The sequence below is a fragment of the Pseudophryne corroboree genome, chromosome 11 (genome assembly GCF_028390025.1).
Source record: "Pseudophryne corroboree isolate aPseCor3 chromosome 11, aPseCor3.hap2, whole genome shotgun sequence".
Taxonomy (NCBI): Eukaryota; Metazoa; Chordata; class Amphibia; order Anura; family Myobatrachidae; genus Pseudophryne; species Pseudophryne corroboree.
The window spans coordinates 66,999,949-67,019,214 of NC_086454.1; the positions used below are offsets into that span (position 1 = coordinate 66,999,949).

General features: G+C 45.0%; 1 protein-coding gene across 3 annotated transcripts in view; it reads right to left on the reverse strand.

Moving 5' to 3' along the window:
- Positions 1 to 8,150: 8,150 nt before the first annotated feature.
- Positions 8,151 to 19,266, reverse strand: part of CPSF7 (cleavage and polyadenylation specific factor 7) — a 75,112-nt gene continuing 63,996 nt past the window's right edge. For 2 of the 3 annotated variants that reach the window (XM_063944390.1, XM_063944388.1), the window contains exons 5-9: positions 18,635 to 19,067; positions 18,256 to 18,368; positions 18,000 to 18,147; positions 17,740 to 17,881; positions 8,151 to 9,091 (exon numbers count right to left, since the gene is read on the reverse strand). In XM_063944390.1, the coding sequence (XP_063800460.1) occupies positions 17,743 to 17,881; positions 18,000 to 18,147; positions 18,256 to 18,368; positions 18,635 to 19,067 (833 nt within the window). In that variant the 3' untranslated portion in view covers positions 8,151 to 9,091; positions 17,740 to 17,742. The remainder of the gene's footprint in view (positions 9,092 to 17,739; positions 17,882 to 17,999; positions 18,148 to 18,255; positions 18,369 to 18,634; positions 19,068 to 19,266) is intronic. The other variant, XM_063944389.1, reaches the window with a different exon arrangement.

Below are 19,266 nucleotides of genomic sequence, written 5' to 3' on the forward strand. Positions count from 1 at the left end.
GACAAATCCTTTTCTTTGAATCCACAGGGGGCACTGGAGTACTCTTGGGATATGGACAAGGCGTTAGCGGATAGGCACAATTTAAATATTTAAATTAGTAACTCTCCTCCCTCCTCCATACTGCCATAGTACCTCAGTGTTTTTTACTGAGCCGAACAGGAGCGATAGAGAAGATGAACAATGGAGAGTTATATATAACATTATAACGGAAAACAATGAAGTTGACAGATAACGTAACGGACAACTAAACAGTTGCCACAATAATCGATATAACCTGACATTGAACAAGTCGGTGAGAATGTGTTACCATAAAGATCCACTGAACTTACCACAAGACAGGTAAAAACTGCTCTGGGTGGGCGTCCAGTGCCCCCTGTGGATTCAAAGAAAAGGATTTATCTGGTAAGTACCAAAATCCTTTTTTCTTCTTCATCCACTAGGGGTCACTGGAGTACTCTTGGGACGTACCAAAGTCTTCCCCTTGGGCGGGAGAGCTGTTTGGCACGGTCAAAGCTAGATGCTGAAGCCGCAAACGTATCAAACTTATAAAAGCGCACAAAACGTGTGCACTGATGACCATGTAGCCACACGGCAAAGCTGCGTCGTAGAAGCCCCACAACCAGCTGCCCATGAAGTTCCCACAGAACGTGTGGAATGAGCTGAAACTGATGCAGACGGCTGTAGCCTAGCATGAAGGTAAGCCTGACGTATGGTCAGCTTAATCCATCTGGACAAGGTCTGCTTGGAAGCTGGCCAACCCATCTTGACTGCATCATAAAGAACAAACAATATATCTGTTTTAAGTACTGTAGACGTTCGGGCTACATAAACACGTAGTGCACGTACCACATCCAAAATAGCTGGAGTTCCTGCACTTTCTGATAACACAGGAACCACGATTGGTTGATTGATGTGAAAGGATGATACTACCTTTGGTAGGAAAGCGGGATTCGTCCGAAGTTCCACTCTATCATCATGAAACACCAAATACGGTGGCTTGCATGACAAGGCACCCAATTCGGAAACACGCCTTGCCAAAGCTAAGGCTAGCAGAAAAACTGGTTTTCAAAGTGAGAAACTTAACATCCATTTGTTGTAAGGGTTCAAAAGTTGAAGACTGTAAAAAATCTAAAACCAGATTAAAGTCCCATGGCGCTGTAGGTGGTATGTTGTACTCTAAGGACACCTTGTAGGAAAGTGTGTACTGTTGGCAAAAGGGCTAACCACCTTTGAAAGTAAATTGACAAGGCAGAGACCTGCACCTTTAGTGTAGATAAACATAGTCCTCCATCTAACCCAGTCTGTAAAAACAGCAAAAGTTTGGATAACTTGAAAGATGTCAGAAACTTCCGAGCATCACACCAACCTATATAGGCACGCCAAATTCTGTGATAATGAGCTGCCGTAACTGGCTTCCTAGCACGTAACATCGTTGGTATAAGATTCCGGAATGCCCTCTCTTCTTAAGACGGCAATTTCAACAGCCACCCCGTCAAACGCAGTCGCGCTAAAATCGGGGTAAAGGAACGGACCCTTAACAAGTCCAGACATAGCGGGAGCGTCCAAGGATCGTCTGAGAGTAGTCCACGGAGATGCGAGAACCATGCTCTCCGAGGCCAATGAGGCGCCACTAGTAGGACTGTGGTGGACTCTCGTTTGATCCGCTTTAGCAACAGAGGAAACAGCAGAAGCAGATACATGAGGCTGTACGGCCACGCGATCGTTAGAGCATCCACTGCCACTGCCTTTGGATCTCGTGCGCTGGACACATACTGGGGTGTTTGATGATTTTGGCGAGATGCCATCAGACCCACCTGTGGGTAACCCCACCACAGGACCAACATGTGAACACTTCTGGATTTAATGCCCATTCTCCTGGATGAAAATCCTGACAGCTGAGATAATCTGCTTCCCAGTTTTCCACTCCCGTAATGAACATTGCCGAAAATATCACTTGGTGATGCTCGGCCCAATTGAGGATTCGAGCATGCATGGCCATGCAGCTTTGAGTTCCTCATTTTTTGATGTACGCGACTGCCGTCGCGTTGTCTAACTGGTACCTGGACAGTCTGAGACCGGAGCATGTGCACTGCTTGTCGCAGCGCGTTGTAAATTGCCCTGAGTTCCAGGACATTTATTGACAGCAATCTTTCGTGATCTAACCAGAGACCCTGAAGCTGACAATTTTGGACCACAGCTCCCCAACCTCTGAGACTCGCGTCCGTCGTTAGAATTATCCAATTCCAGACGCCTAACCTCCTCCCTGCGGTGAGATTGTGTACTTGGAGCCACCAGAGTAGTGATACTCTGGCCCGTGGAGACAACCGCACCATCTGGTGAATTTGTAGATGCGAGCCTGACCACTGTGCGAGAACATCCAGTTGAAAAGGACGTGAGTGAAATATTCCAAACTGGAGCGCTTCGAAAGACGCCACCATCTTTCCCAATAGTCGAATGCACCGAGACTGTGCATGGCTTGAGCACTAACTGTGCCAGATGATGAATACTTTGTGCTTTCTGTTCTGGCAGGTAAATTTGTTGAACCACCGTATCGAGAATCATTCCTAGGAATTTAATTCTTTGAGATGGAATCATGCTTGATTTCTTGAAGTTGACAATCCAACCGTGCTGAACTAATACATTGTACGTTCGTAAGGAATGTCGAAGGAGTGTCTGCTGAGACGGAACTTTGATGAGCAGATCGTCTAAGTCAGTGATTTTCAACCTTTTTTTACTCGCGGCACACCAAATAATAATTTTAAAATTGTCAAGGCACACCATCAGGTCCCCACAGAAAAAAGCAAAACACACATTGGCCCTCACAGTAAAAAAAAAAAAAAAATCCACACAGAAAAAACAATCACATTGCACCACACATAAATCAATCACATTTCTCCCCACATGAATTATTCACATTGTTCCCCCCATAAGTCCATAAATTCTTATTCTCCCCACATAAATCCTATTGGTCCCCACAGGAGAAATAAAATAACAAATATTATCAGCTGTCCTCCTCCCTGTCCCTCAGTGGCGGGGGTTGTTCATAGTGGATTGCTGCGAATACTGAGCAGCAGGCGGTCGGGCAGGTGTGTATGTGGGTGGGCAAGGAAAGCTGTGGATGCAGGCAGGAACTGAAAGATGTGTATGCAGGCGGGTGGGCTGGCTGGTGAGACGCGGCGGCTGTGACCTATGATATCACATAATTTCCAAGGCATAGGTCATGGGCAGAGCATGACTGATCCTCTAAGAAGAACCCGTGCCAACAGTTCACTCTGAAGGTGCAGGAAGCTGCTCTGGCTCCGCGGCACACCTTGCAACTGGTCGCGGCACACTAGTGTGCCACGGCACACTGGTTGAAAAAGCCTGGTCTAAGTACAGAAGTATTATCACTCCCAAGGATCTGAGATGAACTATCATCATCACAGACATCAGTTTTGTGAATACCCGAGGCACTGATGAGAGGCCAAACGTAGTGCTTGAAACTGATAATGGTTTTGTTGTACTGCAAACCTTAAGTACGCCTGATGCGGCTGCCAAATTGGAATGTATAAGCAGGGGTGTATCTAGGGGACCGGCGCCCCCCTCCCCCCTTCATATTTGAAATAGGGACTGTGCATGTGCAAAAAAGGTTCATGATCTTCTGGGAAAGGGGCATGACCACACAATAGTACTCCCAATTCAAATTACGTTAGACAGTAGTACCCCTTATACACATTATGTCACACACTAGTGCCCCTTACATATCATGCCCACACAGTAATCCTTGTCACATTGTGGAGAAATCAGCAGTGCGTGACGCGGCCAAGGAGGGGCACTGCCCAGCGATGCCACCCGCAGTCAGGGGGTATAATTAAATAGTAATGGAAGTGTAAAGGTATCTCTGTGCACTACCTAGTATTGGTGATGTAGTGATATATTAAGAATAGCATTCTAGTAGTTTATTTTGAGTTTCTTCATTGTGGTGCCGAACACCGACGCCAGCTCCTGGCTGCTGTGCGAACCACCAGCCCAGGCACTACCACTACTAAGTGATTCCACTCCCTGGCCAAGGGTGGCACCACCAGGTGCAGGACAGGCTGAAGTGATCGCAGTGGCTGGGTAAGTCCTGGGCTACTCAGAAACTGCACAAAATCTTTTTGTACCGCCCGGCTGCACATGCTATCGCACACTTGCTCTGCTAAACTATACTCCCTGGTGGGCGGCAACTATGTGAACGCAGGACTGCAAAAAACAGCTAGCGAGCGATTAGGTCTGAATTACCCCCACAGTCCTTTCCCCTCCCTGCATATAGTCTTTCCCCCTCAAAGCACATATCAATATGTTGCAGTACCTAGTGTGATGAGCTGGGCATCGCCTGGGATGGAGGATTGCACAGTAGGCAGGAACACCACACTTTGGCACCGTACCAAACTTCGTGAAGAAAGTAAAAGTAAACTACAGCTCCCAGCAACCCTTGCTGCCAGGAGCTCCCGACAGCAAGGGCTGCTGGGAACTGTAGTTTACTTTCACATTCTTCACTAGTGCATTGTGGTGCCGAACACCGGCGTCTGTTCCTGCCTACTGCGAGATCCTCCAGCCCAGGCGATGCCACTACTAAATGATTCCACCTGTTGGTCGAGGGTGGCACTGCCGGCCGGCGCCCCTGGTGAGTGCCATCCTGGCCAATGGGTAGATACACCCCTGTGTATAAGTACGCATCCTTGAGATCCATTGAAATCATGAATTCCTGTGGCTCTAAACCTGCAATCACTGACCGCAGGGATTCCATCTCGAATCTGTAGTAAGTGACGTACTGATTGAGCCATCCAGCTTTGCTACTACAAAAAGACTGGAATAGTAACCTTGACCCGGTTGGTGAACTGGAATCAAAACTGCTGAATCTACGAGAGACTGATTCGCGGTCTGCAGGATCGCCTTTTTATCTTCTGACACAGGCAGACCTGTCTTGAAAAATCACATTGGATCGAACTCTATTTTGTAACCATTGAACACTAACTTGCGGATCCACCCATCTGTGGATGTCTGAAACCACGCCCAGTGAAACGTCTGAGGGCGTGCTCCCACCACTGAAGATCCGAGATGGCCTGGAATGCCGCCCTGCCACTGCCTTGTCGGCGGTCTTAGCGTCCTGACGATGGTTAGTGGTTTGTTGAAAACCACATCCTCTACCACGTCTATCGTGTGTGGTTGTTCCTCTACCACGGCCTCGAAAGGGCTGAGGTCTAAAGGATTTGAACGCTGGTCCAGAGTATTTCAGTCTAGGTACCTGTGTAGGCAATGGTAGAAAAACAGACTTTCCCCCCGTGGCCTCAGAAATCCATTTGTCCAATTCAGGACCAAACAACTTCTCGCCAGCGCAAGGTAACGCTTCTATTCCTCGTTTGGCCTCTGCCTCCGCCTGCCAAGAACGCAGCCAGAGGGCACGTCGTGCCGCAACTAGTGAAGCTGAAAGGCGAGAACAAACCTGGCCGACGTCCACAGAAGGCGTACAAAGATACTCAGCAGATTCACCGATGTGATCAGCGAGAAGTATAAGGTGGTCTTCCTGTAGGGCTGACTCCAGCTGCGTTATCCACGCAATTACAGCCTTATTCACCCAAATTCCCACTAAAGCAGGTCTAAGCAACACCCCTACTGCTGTATACATTGACTTTAGCATAGCTTCTAGCTTACGCTCTGACGGGTCTTTAAGCGTACTAACAGCTGGTACTGGAATGGTTAACTTCTTAGAAAGTTTTGACACTGACGAATCCACAGCTGGTGGATTTTCCCATTTCGACGTCAGACTCTGGAAACGGGTATCTAGACAGAAACCGGCGAGGTACAGAAAACCGTTTGTCCGGATTCTTCCATGCCTCTGTTAACTGCTTATTAAGAGAATCTGAATAAGGAAAACACACTGGATATCTCTGTCGTTTAGCAAATAACACTTCATCATTTGAAAGAGGTTCTTCAGTCTCTGGCCCACCTCACATATTGTTGTTGCGATGAGAGGTCTGGCATTGAATCGTCATAATGCAACATAGCTGAAACTGGTAAGTTGTAAGACAAATGATAACTATCTTTCGGAATTGAGTTAGACTTTTGTGACCCCTAGCCTCAGATCTCGCCGTCTCACGTTCCTTACGTGCAGCGGCCATCTCCGATTGTAAACCAGTTATTACATCCTCCAGCCTTGCCAAGGAGGCGGAGGGTAAGGGTTCGTTGTATTTACAAAACATACTGTGCATGTGGTAGATCCCTCAGGTAACACAGTTTTAGCATTAGCCTTACTCATTATGTACAGAGACAGACAAGTAGACAAAGACAGACAAGTCCCACGACTCAGTAAAAATGTTACTAAAGTGTGTATACGGCAGATGTGCAGTACACGTGGCCACACTATATGAAACCTGATCTGTCCAAAATTCCTAGTAACACCCCTGCTCCATCCAGTGGCTGAGTGTTGTAGGACAGCAAACTTCCTGGAAGAAGCAGGAAGTAGAGTTAAAATGACCCCCAGCCATGTGCTTAATATAACAAAGCAGATCTACATATATACATATATATATATATATATATATATCTCTAATCCTCCACACGACCGGCACTCAGCTTGGATATTCAACTGCCCCGGTGCCTTCCCTGGCTGTGTGCCGAAATATATGTGCAAATGGGAGGCTCTCTTGGGGACCTTCTACAATCGAAATAATGGCAGAGACTGCGCCCAGAGTTGTAGGTAACGTTTCAGCTGTATTTCAGCTTTCGTCAGACCAAGTGTGTCTCTCTCTCTCTCTATATATATATATATATATATATATATATATATATATACACACATACATATACACACAAATATATATGTATACATCTATTCAGACCTATATGCAACACAGGCTTAAAAGCCTGAAAGCTGTGCATATAATGTGCTGCTGCATTAAAATGCAGCTTAGTTTATGGGGCCTCCGGCTGCTATGCGGGCACCATCCTCCCCTCTCCCCCGTGACCTCCCCCTCACAGACGGACTGCGGCAGCAGTGAGCGCTGTCCGCGGTCAGCCTCCCCTCTCCTCCCCCCAACAGACAGAGCCGCGCCAGCCGGCGTTCGCGGCCCCGGAGCTCTGAGGCGGGAGGGGGGGCAGTGGCGCAGGGAGCCGAGTGGTGGAGAGCGCCCAGCTGGGTAGTGGCCGGCGGTGGCGGGCGGCTGGGGGTGACCGTGGTAGCAGCGGTGTAGGGTGCTTATTAAATAATAAAAAACAACAACTTTTAAGACCCCACATGGCGGGCCCTACCCCCAGCAATATACATAAAAGGAGCAGTGCCCCTTACCGTAGGATGATGTTTGAGGCTATGATGGGGCTTCTTGGTAAGCTCCGACCAGCTCCCTCCTGCAGTCTCAGTAAAATAGCTGAGCTGCGTATGGTCTATGGCGGTGCTCCTCTGGTGAGCGCCGACAAGCCAATATAGCTGCCTGTAGCAGCTTCCACAATCCCGGACCCAAGCTTCTTTCTAAGCTGGGAAGGGATTGTGAGTAAAAAGTAAAATAAAAAATGGTAAAAATAAAAATAACGTAGATTTCTCCACGTGTGCTCTATCCTGGATGAGCACAGAAAAAACACTGAGGTACTATGGGAGTATGGAGGAGAGTTACTAATTTAAATATTTAAATTGTGCCTATCCTGCTAACGCCCCGTCCATATCCCAAGAGTACTCCAGTGACCCCTTGTGGATGACAAAGAAATGTAAGCCTTCTTCCCTCATGTGCTTTGCCCTTACTTATACTATGAGCTATTCCATACTCCCTACAATAGCACACAACCCTTGGTGTCTGCCACCCCGCTGCTTGAGTGTTGTGACTGCTGATGCAGCAATGTTTATAAGCCATGTACACTCGTCTTGTACTATAAGTCACTGTGTTCTTGTTTTGATCATTATTGTACTTTGTTAGGCACTGCGGAACCCTTGTGTCACCATATAAATAAAGGATGGTAATAAAAAATTTAGCTTGGTGGTGGCTATATAATGAAATATGGTAAATATAAATTTCATAATCTACTTCTTTAATTTTCCTCATTAAAACCAAAACAGATGTGTATTGCATAATATTCATTATAACAATAACCAAAAACATGCTTCCATAAATAAAAGTAAAAGTAAAATCAGACTACTCATGTAAAAGATTGACAACGTTATCAAGTTTATTCACAATTTCCAGGTGGAGAGAATGAATATTTATGGGAGGGGTGAATTCCTTGCAGCTGGGAAGGGTGGAGGGGGGGGGGGGGGGGCAGAGATCCTGAATGGTGGCCCATAAGCTAGTACAAAGCCCCTCAATAAAGGTGAGCAACTAAAAATCCTGATGATTTTTTTCTCTTAATATGTTAACAAAAAACAAACAAAAATAAAACAGCTTTTTAGACTGAGCACTGAACTCACCCCTCCGAATTGCAGTCCGTAGCAAACCTGCTAAAGGAAGTCTCCTCCATATAACCCAAATAATGTGATTATAAATGGATAGTACAGGGATCTCCATTCCCCATCCACACAGTATCTAGTCACCCCAACACCGCATTCAGCAGTGATTGCAAACATATTCTCACCCCAGTCTACCGACCAGAACAAAAAGATAAAAAAAATAAGATCAGCCATACTAACTCCGGGCACTTACAGACAGACATGAAAGTTACATACGTCACTGTATAGAAGTTAATTTCACTTTATATAGGTAACCCCTTAACATGAACAAAATGCAACAAGACTAAAACACTGGGAAGAATGCAAGGAAAGAGTGATCTATAGACTCTGCTTATAATGGGGGAGATGCACAGATGTTCCAAAAAAAGTTATCACTTTGGGTCTGCGGTGTGGAGAGAGAGTGTGCGGCTTCTGAGATAGTCCAGGCGAGACTGTTGGTTGGGAACGGTTGGTTGAGACCTGTGCTCTAGTTGGTCCTTGCATGAAATGGAATAAATCCCAGAGGGACTGCAATAACAGATGTCACTTCTTGTTGGAGGGCCGGGCATCTTCTCTAGGTCACGACAACAAAATGTGAGTCTCTTACTTTAAAAAGAAAACGAAAACAAAGAATATGCATCTGTGCAGCATTCTGGAGACCTGCAGAGAAAAGACCACTGGTTACATATTTGTTCCAACAGTCTCACGGATTCTGTAATGTAAAGCAACAACCCTCATTTCTACATTTAAGTACATGTGGGATAAGTTACAAATGAGATACCTGGAGCTAAAATCACAAAGATGCAATTAATCTGAAAGCACGCAGCTCCTACTTAAGGGGCTAATCAACGCTTAAAAAAGTGTACAAAATAAAAAAAATGTAAAAAGAAGCAAATGGTATCCAGATATTTAACACAATACATAAAATGTAATAAACAATATAGATCACTGGCCAGTGCAGTCAATATAAAATACAATAATAAGGACTTCCGGTTCCGGGACCCATGGAGTGAGTCTCTCATCGCCGGAGCTCCGTCCTACAGCCCGCCGCACTGAACCTTTTCAAGGCTGCTACAGCCTCCACACCGCCCAGATTACCCCTGGTGAGACCCGTGATCACGATGGATCGTTTCGTGACACCCGTAACCGCGGCTACACAGGCCCCCGCTGGCGCACCCACGAGACTGGAGAAGCGCCGCGCGGGAAGCAACATGGCGCCTGGCGCCGGACCTGAAGTCACCTCTCCTGCCTCTAAGAAAGCCGCGGCGGAGGGGACTGAATATGCAGGCTCACAGGTATGCAGAGATCCGGAGGCTCCGGTAACATATGGAGACGTTGTGGCAGCAATAAAAGCCACTATGGCCCCCCTGCTTTCACAGGCTGCCAGTGATATAACAACACAGCTGCAGCACTTACAGCAGAGGGTCACACACACTGAATCTCAACTGCATGCTGCCACACATGACATAGAAGGGCTGCACCACTCAGTGAAATCTCTAACAACAGAGAACTATCAGATATGGAATAAATTAGATGATATGGAAAATCGCGCAAGAAGAAATATCAGAATTGTGGGACTGCCGGAATCACTTAAAGGCACGGCACTGGCTCATTTTGCCCGAGTCACCCTTCCCGCAATTTTGAATATAGAACGGGAATGCAATGATTTAGTAATTGAAAGAATTCACCGTGTGGGTCCTATGCCCACCCCCAATAAACCGCGCCCACGTGTAACTCTGTTCCGCTGTCTGAACTACCTTCATAAAGTAGCATTCTGGTCCGCGTCTCGCAAAATGAGGGATATCCAGTGGGAGGGTAACAAGCTCTTCATATTCCAGGACTATTCAGTGGAACTGACCCGGGCCCGCAAAGCTTTTTCCCCTATTTGCACTCAACTTGTCTCAGAGGGCCGCAAGTTTGGCCTGTTATATCCCGCTCGCCTGCGCATTTACGAAGGTACCTCCCACAAAGATTTCTTAACACCTGCTGACGCAGCGGCCTACCTCCGTAATATATCCAGAGAAGACAGCGCGGACATTTCTGATCTCCCTTCAGCGACAAATTGATCATTTCCTGCTGAATGTTCACCTGCAGTTTAGTAGCTCATTAGGCATAGACTGCCTTGATTTATTTTGTTAGAGCAACAATGACTCACAGGCACTATGGTAGCTATCGCTACTCCACAATTACTTTAACTGCTCTTAGATGTTGTTTTGACCGATTCTCTGCTTTTTTCTTTTGAAATATTCTAACCTAAGCGCATACTTTACAGATACAAATTGAAAAAGCGCTATGTTGGTCGGGACATATCCCATTATGCTGCATTTTCATGTTATACAGCCGTCTCCACTACATTAGCCACAGGTTGTACACTATATACCGCTCACTGCATATTGCATATATTATATCATAATATTATATTGCTTCTTGGAGCATTTGGTTATATAGCTCAGTTACTAGGGGTCTCTGGGTGGGATTTGTTTATGTATATCGCGGTGGGGAGGGGCTCCTCCTTTCCTGCTGGTACACACCGCTTAATGCCGGGGTTTGAGATTGCCACCACTGGTAGTCGCCCATGCTCGTTGACCGGAGGTCACTGGTCACAGAAATATTGGCTATTTATCACAGTATCCTCTTTTCAATTGTATGGCCTGTTATATAATACTACTTTCTATTTCTATCTCCTCTTTTCCCCACCTGTTTTGTCTCTTCCCTCCCCCCTCCTCCCCACCCCCCGTCCTCAGGCAGGTGATGATGCTCATTCCCCTTATGTGAATGGTTTACAGGTCCTCTGTTTTGCCCTTTCCTCTGAATTATGCCTAACCGGATAGTGGGATCTTGGAATGTCGGGGGCTTTAACTCCCCAGCAAAGAGACGGAAAATACTCCTATATTTAGATAAACAGCACATAGACATGGCATTCCTACAAGAAACGCACCTAACTCCAGAGGAAACGGCAAAATTGAATGCCCTGAACTGGCGGGTTTTAGGTTTCAGCTCTTACAATTCCAAAGCCAGAGGGGTTGTCATATTGGCGAAACGTTCTGTGACCACTGAAATCCTGACCACAGTCACTGATCCTGAAGGTCGTTATGTGATACTATCTGTTAAGCTTAATGGTAGAGTTTACACACTATGTAACGTATATGCACCCAACATTTATTCCAAAAATTTCTTTCAGTCTTTAATCGCCAAACTAACCCCCCTTCTCACAGACCCCTTAATACTCTGTGGCGATCTGAACCTTATCTCTTCCCCCTATTTGGACCGATCCCACACACCAACAAAACCTCTTTCACTACCCAAACTCGGGGTCCCTCTATTAGCCGACAGCCTACAGACGGTAGATATCTGGGGAGCTTTACATCCCACAGAGAAGGAATACACGTCTCTCAGCGGCCCATCACACGCTATCTAGGATAGACTATATTTTACTGTCCCATGCTCTACTACCGAACGTATCAGATTCACAAATTGAGACAATCTCCTTATCGGACCATGCCCTAGTCACTGCAACGCTCCACTTCCCAGACATACCGCACTCTCCCAGATTGTGGAGATTCCCCTCCTATCTCGCTCACTCCCTGAAATTCCAACAAAGGTTGGAATCCTCTTGGGAGGCCTTTAAAACTAACAACGCGTCACATTTAGAGGAAAATCCAATTCTATTTTGGATGACTGCAAAATCAGTTCTCCGGGGAGACATTATATCCTATGTCTCAGCTACCAATAAAAAATATGCCTCTCAATATTTGGAGTTCCAGAGACCCTTGTCGACAGCCTATCAGCAATACAAATCCTTTCCGACCCCTCAAAATCGCCTTATATACATCGAAGCCAAAGCCCACTTTGATGAATTCATGTCCTCCATGGGTAATAGATATTCATTCTCGGTGAACTATCGGTTCTACAAATTTGGTAATAAAACGGGCAAATTGCTGACGACACTCCTCATGGGCTCCCGCCCTCCCATGGTCACTCACCCTTTGTATACCCCTGCTGGCACATTAACTACTAATAATCAGGAGATTTCTGATGTTATGAAAACATTTTACGAGGATCTATATTCCTCTTCCTCAAACTCCACCCCTTCTACTCCTCCCACCCAGTCACCATGGCCCAAGAACTTTTGGGATAACCTTTCTGCTCCCCAGCTTCAGGCTTCCATGACATCACCATTGCTGGCGCCCATCTCATTGGAAGAAGTCCGGAGTGTCATTGGACAGTTTGGCAGAGATAAGGCACCGGGCCCTGATGGCTTTAGTGCTGACTTTTATAAAATTCTTTTACCCCGAATAGGGGACACACTGGTGTCCGTCCTCAATGCGATTCTGTCTTCTGATACTCTTCCTAAACACTTTAACACTGCCATCCTCAAAGTCCTCCCTAAACCTGGTAGAGACTTATCCCAACCAGGGTCATATCGCCCAATTTCACTCTTAAATCTTGATTACAAACTACTTACTAAAATCTTAGCTAACCGGATTAAATTATTACTCCCTCATATCATACATAAAGATCAAACTGGGTTTATTTGGGGCAGACACTCGGAGATCAATATAAGGAGAGTTCTTTCTGCCATTTATGTCTCCTCCTCCTCTTCAAATACCCCTTCCTCCCTTCCAGTTATTCTATCACTCGACGCGGAAAAAGCGTTTGATATGGTGAACTGGGATCATCTTTTTTCCACACTCCTACAATTTGGCTTCCCAGTAGATTTTGTAAATCTTCTAAAACTTCTCTACACGGCCCCACAAACACAGATATCCTGCAATGGAGTTCTCTCTTCTCCCTTTGAGATTCAGAGAGGTACCAGGCAGGGGTGCCCACTGTCACCCTTACTGTTTGCAGTAGCATTGGAACCCCTGGCGATTGCCCTACGCCAATCGAGTGTAATTAAAGGAATTCAAATAGGAGATATTGACCTTCGCCTTGCCCTCTTTGCCGATGATATGCTACTATTTGTTTCAGATCCATCGACCTCTATCCCAGAGATCCTTGGAATGATACAGGCATTCGGAGTTAGGGCGGGGTATAGGGTCAATGTGGCCAAATCAGAACTTTTACCATTAGGTCCCTCCTCACGTACTGTTTCCACACTACTCCCAGATCTCTCATTCAAAATAGCCCTCACTAAGATCACATACCTAGGGATTCAAATCCCAGCAAACCTCTCCAGGCTTTATGAAGAAAATTTTACCCCTGTTCTTGCACGTATTACCGCACTACTGGATGGTTGGAAATTGTTACCTCTATCCTTGATAGGGAGAATAGCGGTGTTACAAAGTATTGTTTTCCCAAAGATATTTTACCTCATGCAGATGCTCCCAGTCCGCCTTACTAAACATGATATTCAATATCTACGGAAAATTATGTCAAGGTTTTTATGGAAAGGCAAGAAGGCGTTCATTACTTTGGATAAACTGATGGCACCCAAGTCCGCAGGCGGATTTGGTGTTCCAGATTACGCATCCTACTCAATGGCATCCCTATTTAGATGTGCTGCTGACTGGCTGTTTGACAGGGAACTCTATACAGACTCCGCTCTAGATGAGGCACTATTCACTCCTTACTCCCCGGGGGCATTACTCCTATCTAAACCCTCACTGATCCCGACCCACATCCTTGCTAACCCCCTTTTTAGGGATATCTATTATAACTGGCGCGCTTTACACAAGAAATTTAAATGCAATCCTGAGGAATCTATATGCATCCCGCTATGGGGTAATCCAGCTTTTCCCCCGTCCCTCCTTAACTCAAATTACCGACTCTGGAAAGAGAAAGGACTCTCAAACTCTTCCAAAGTATTTGACCCGGGAGGATCCATGTACCCCTTCACATCGCTCCAAGAGAAATATAGCCTACCCCACTCTCATTTTTTCATGTATCTACAGACACGACACTATCTAGGCTTGGCTACCCACAGGAGTACTACCTCACAAGAAACTCCCTTATCTACTAACCCACTACAGCTTTCGCTTAAAACACATAGAATAGGCCCGACACGCATTAGACAAATATACTCTATTCTGACATCTAGCACAACAGACTGTAGATGGGAAAGACTAATTCACCAATGGAGTAAAGATATACCTACTCTGACTGCCCATCACCAACTCAGTGATCATTATGTTTCTAGCTTGAAAGCCCTGGCCTCACCTTACTTACAGGAGGTCCACCTCCGTACGTTACAGAGAGCCTATATTTCCCCGAGCCAACATGCTAAGTTTCACCCCACGGAAACTGGGGAATGTCCCAAATGTCATATACGTACGGCTTCCTTCTATCATATGTTCTGGGAATGTGGTCGGATTAAACGTTTCTGGAACAAACTTCTGGCTTACATTAATAAGCTTTTGAATATACATGTAACAGCAACACCCCTATCTTGTTTGTGTGCAAATTTCTCCGAATGGCATTTAGGACCTGAGAAACGGCGAACTATACCATTTCTCACAATTTTGGTAACAGTCTCAAAGAAAATTATTTTATCACACTGGTTGTCACCCTCTCCCCCTACACTCGGGGAAGTTCATGGTAAACTTCTACAGATACTATACTATGATAGGAAATCGGTCCAAGCCAATATAGAGGTGGGGGTTAAAACTTTTTACAAAAAGTGGGGTCTTTATATAGAGTCACGAGATCAGTCCACACAAGCCCAGATATTTAAAGTCTTTGAACAAACTGAATGGTTTCTCCATAGGAAACTATTAGAAGAATCTACCTCATAACCATCCATGCCGTTTAGGCTACTCAGTCCTAGGGTTGACCTCCTCCAGACCCTGCCAGGAGATTGATATATTCACTGCTATTTTTCCTCGAATCAATTGTCAGGAGCATCTTTCCCTCCTTCCCCATTTACCCTAATGTATTTCCCTACCCCATCTTCTTTCTTCTCTCTCTGTACTTTTTTCTCATCTTCATGTGAAAACAAATTGATTTTTGAATGATGTTTTAATGGTTAGCTTTAAGGAACATCTTCCTGAGGGTTTTATGGTACAAATAGTGCATACCTGAAACACGGGAACATATGCCTTTTTCACTACTTTTATTCCCATGCTCAGATAAGATTGTATGTTTTCTTTTCGATACAGTTTGATGTACCTACCTACATGATATAATTGTTTACTTCATCAAATGCTACCGATTTGTTCCTGTTTGACCTTATACTCTATGAAAATCAAAATAAACAGATTTATAAAAAAAAAAATACAATAATAAAACACTAACTTCAAACTATCCAGAAAATCAATTGGTGATATAAGGTTAATGGTCCATGCACAGGAAAGTGTTAGAACATGGGTGCTCAACCGCGGCACTCTAGGCCTGGTGCTGTGGAACTAAACATCTCAGCATGCCCTGTCTCAGTTTTAGCATGCCTTAATTGCAAAACTGTGGCAGGGCATACTGGGATGTGTAGTTTCACAGCTGCTGGAGGCCGAGGTTGAAGACTCGTGTGTTAGAATATAATATAAACTACCACTTGGTTAGTGAACTAAATTTCCACATGTAGTGGTCATCTTCATGTTAGTAGAAGACAAAGTTCTACTTATCAGTCCTCTTGATTAATGTATATTCCAGGCAAGGCGATGTGGATTTATGAGCCAGCATTAGTATACCAGTCCTTTAAGGCCCTTTACATAATAGCGGAGAAGCCTTATGAGGAAGCGGGGAAACGCCTTAAGAGGCAAACAAAGAGTGCACTAGCCACCAGCTGCTAATCAATGGTCCTATATTGATGAGGCTTGCAGCAGATTGGAATCTATTACCTCCTTAAAGGCTGCATCATAGAGACTTCACCAGCAGCTTGGAGGACCATGGTTTCTCTGCTACTACTCTTCATGTAAAGGACATTAACCACTTAACTGACGACTTTTTTTTTTAATGTGTGAATTATGTGAAGAACATGAATTTAACCTTATCCAAAATGATTTTAGTAAAAAAAAAAAATGTATTCTCAAACATTGGAACATCAGTCAAAGATTGGTAACATCGCGACGTTAGTTTTTACAACCCAAGACATCAGCCAAGAACGGGAAAGGGGGGGGGGGGATGGGCATGCTGACCGATCAGCAATGATCGGCAACACTGAGGGGAGGGTGCGGGGATGCAGCGGGACCTTCCAGTCCCTCCGAGAGTGGCAGAAGAGGGAGGTTTCCCTTCCTTGCAGCTGCTAACATCTTGTGTGACCAAGTCAGATAAAGCACTTGACTTGCTGGTGTGGTCGCATCTAATGCGACCATGCCAGGCAAGTGGTTAAAGGACTGGTATACTAATACTGGCTCATTAACCAATACTAACCATTAACCAATACTAACATTTCTATTGCCTGGTCAGTAACGGAAATTAAGTGGGTCAGTAAGTAGAACTTTGTACTTTTGGCCAGATGTACTAAGCCTTGGAGAGTGATACAGTGAAGAGAGATAAAGTACCAGCCAATCAGCTCCTAATTACCATGTTGCAGGCTGCGTTTAAAAAATGCCTGTGAGGAGCTGATTGGTTGGTACTCTCTCTCCAATGCTTGGTACAGCTGCCCCTTCGTCTTCTACTAACATGAAGACCGCTGCATGTGGAAATATATTCCTGTGCACGGACAACTGACCAATTCATTTTACGGATTGTTTTAATATTTTATTATTGTATTACATACTGATTGAACTGGACAGTGATCTATTTTGTTCATTCATTTGTATAGATTATATTTTATTAAATAAATATCTGACAACTTGCACTTCTTTTTACATTTTTGTATGTTACAAATGACACCACCCTGTGCTACCGGGATAAATAGATAGAAACGACTAAAAAGAAAAATGGTTGTTTATCTTACAAGACTTTTTACAACATACGTAGCTAGTAGTAAATAGGACCATAGAGTTTGAATCTTAGAAGATGTAAAATGAACATCAATAAAACAAGAGGAGAAAATCCTAGATCCTTTCAGAGATCTTACAATTGTGTTATGAAGCCCTTCTCCATCATAATTGCAAACAGTACAATTGGGGGCGGTGACCATTATGAAAACATCTGTCAATCAGAATGGTCATCTTATAATTTGCTTCCACATTTTGTCAATGTCAGCCTTACTGTGCCATGTATATTTGATTTCCTTGAGTTACTGCAGCTTTGTTCTGATTGTGCCATAAGACGACAATGATATGGCCCACCAGTATGTGTTTTTGCAATTCATAAAAATCATATGTACATAGTAGGCGTCCGACCAACAATTCCATTAATATTTGTTATCTTTGGAATTCCAGATCGGATAGTGATGGAGCAATCTGCATGTCGCTTTGCAAAATCACCTGTTAGCGATGTCTGTCCTTCTCGCGGTGACGGTCATAGTAATATTCATCCGATCGATCTTCATGTGGATCTCTGTGGCGTCGGCTGCTGCCTTCTCGTGATCGGCTAGGGGACCTGTCTCGGGATCGGTGGCGCTTCCTGCTATCAGGAGAAAAGCGGAATGTAACCGTTATCTCTGTTAGTGTGATGTCATCACTACCTATACATACAGACACTGCCTCACTAATATGACAGCATTGCTACTGGGGGTGATCAGTACCTGGAAGAGTTGGCCTTATCCTGTATTCCATGCAGGCAATCTCGCAGAGAGGTCAGGAGGACACGACAGCGTTCGTCATTGGCCACGCGAGACTCCTTAATAACAGCAATCGCTGTTTCAAGTGTTTTTATTGCAGTCCCATAATCCCCTGTGTGGAAAGAACATTGTTAAAAGCCAGACACTATGCAAAATGGTTTTTGTCAGAAAGGGAAGAGGGGGTCAAGGTCGTCTGGGGAAGAACTATAAAAATCAGAACCTGATGTTGCCCCGCAGACTGCATTGGAAAGCGCACTCCTAGAAATTGCTCTATTTCTGTTCATTAACTCTTCAAATTCTGCTTCACTGACAGAAAGCGGCATTTTCATGTCCCTAGAAAACCAAAATGTATGTTGTTACAATGGCTGCCAAATAAAGTGCGTTGTAACTGCTATATTGAGGATGCTTCTACGTATACAGTCAGTAGTGGAGCCTGCTCCTCAGTGAGATAATACCTTTAATCAAGAGCTGCATTTAGAAATTAATATTGTTAAACAAAAAGTACCTAACACACCATAACACAAACAAGATAATCACTTAAGCTTTATGTATAAAAGAGAGAGTAAATATCACCCATCACCGCAAGTCTTTCCACTTACCGTGCTCTTACATAGGGGTTGGCAAGCATCTTGAATTGATCATGTGTAGGTGCCATCAAGGAATTTGGAGGGGGAAAGAACGCAGGGTTTAGATGAAGGGCTGGTGGCACACCACTTGGGGGTGGCATGCCTAATGGAGGCGGCAATCTTGACGGTGGTGGCATTAGGTGGGGATAGTGCATTGGCGGTATTGGGGGAGCTCTGTATGCAACTTGCATTGTGGGAGACGGTGGTGGGGGAAGGGACATTGGGGGTCGAGGGAGAGACATGACGGGGATTCGGGAAGGATTTTCCATGAACGGCGGCCGTACAAAGTACGGCATTATGGTTTTAGGAGTCTCTGGAAGCGGTGAGGACACAGCAGTATCAATTGGGGTGGGAGAGCCATCTGCAGAGTCCACGGAACCCTTTGAATTCGCTCTTGGGGGTATTTCTGCAAAAAAACAGAAAATAAAAGATGACTAAAGATAGAGCGCCTGCAGCAATAGAGATAGGAGATAATGCAATGCTAATCACATAGAACATCAGATGCATAGTCAGAATCAGTAGCCCGAGCTGGGATTTTGAAGGCGATTTTGCCGCAACATAAAACAAAACCATTTATAAAGGATTAGCTGACCCACCATCTAATT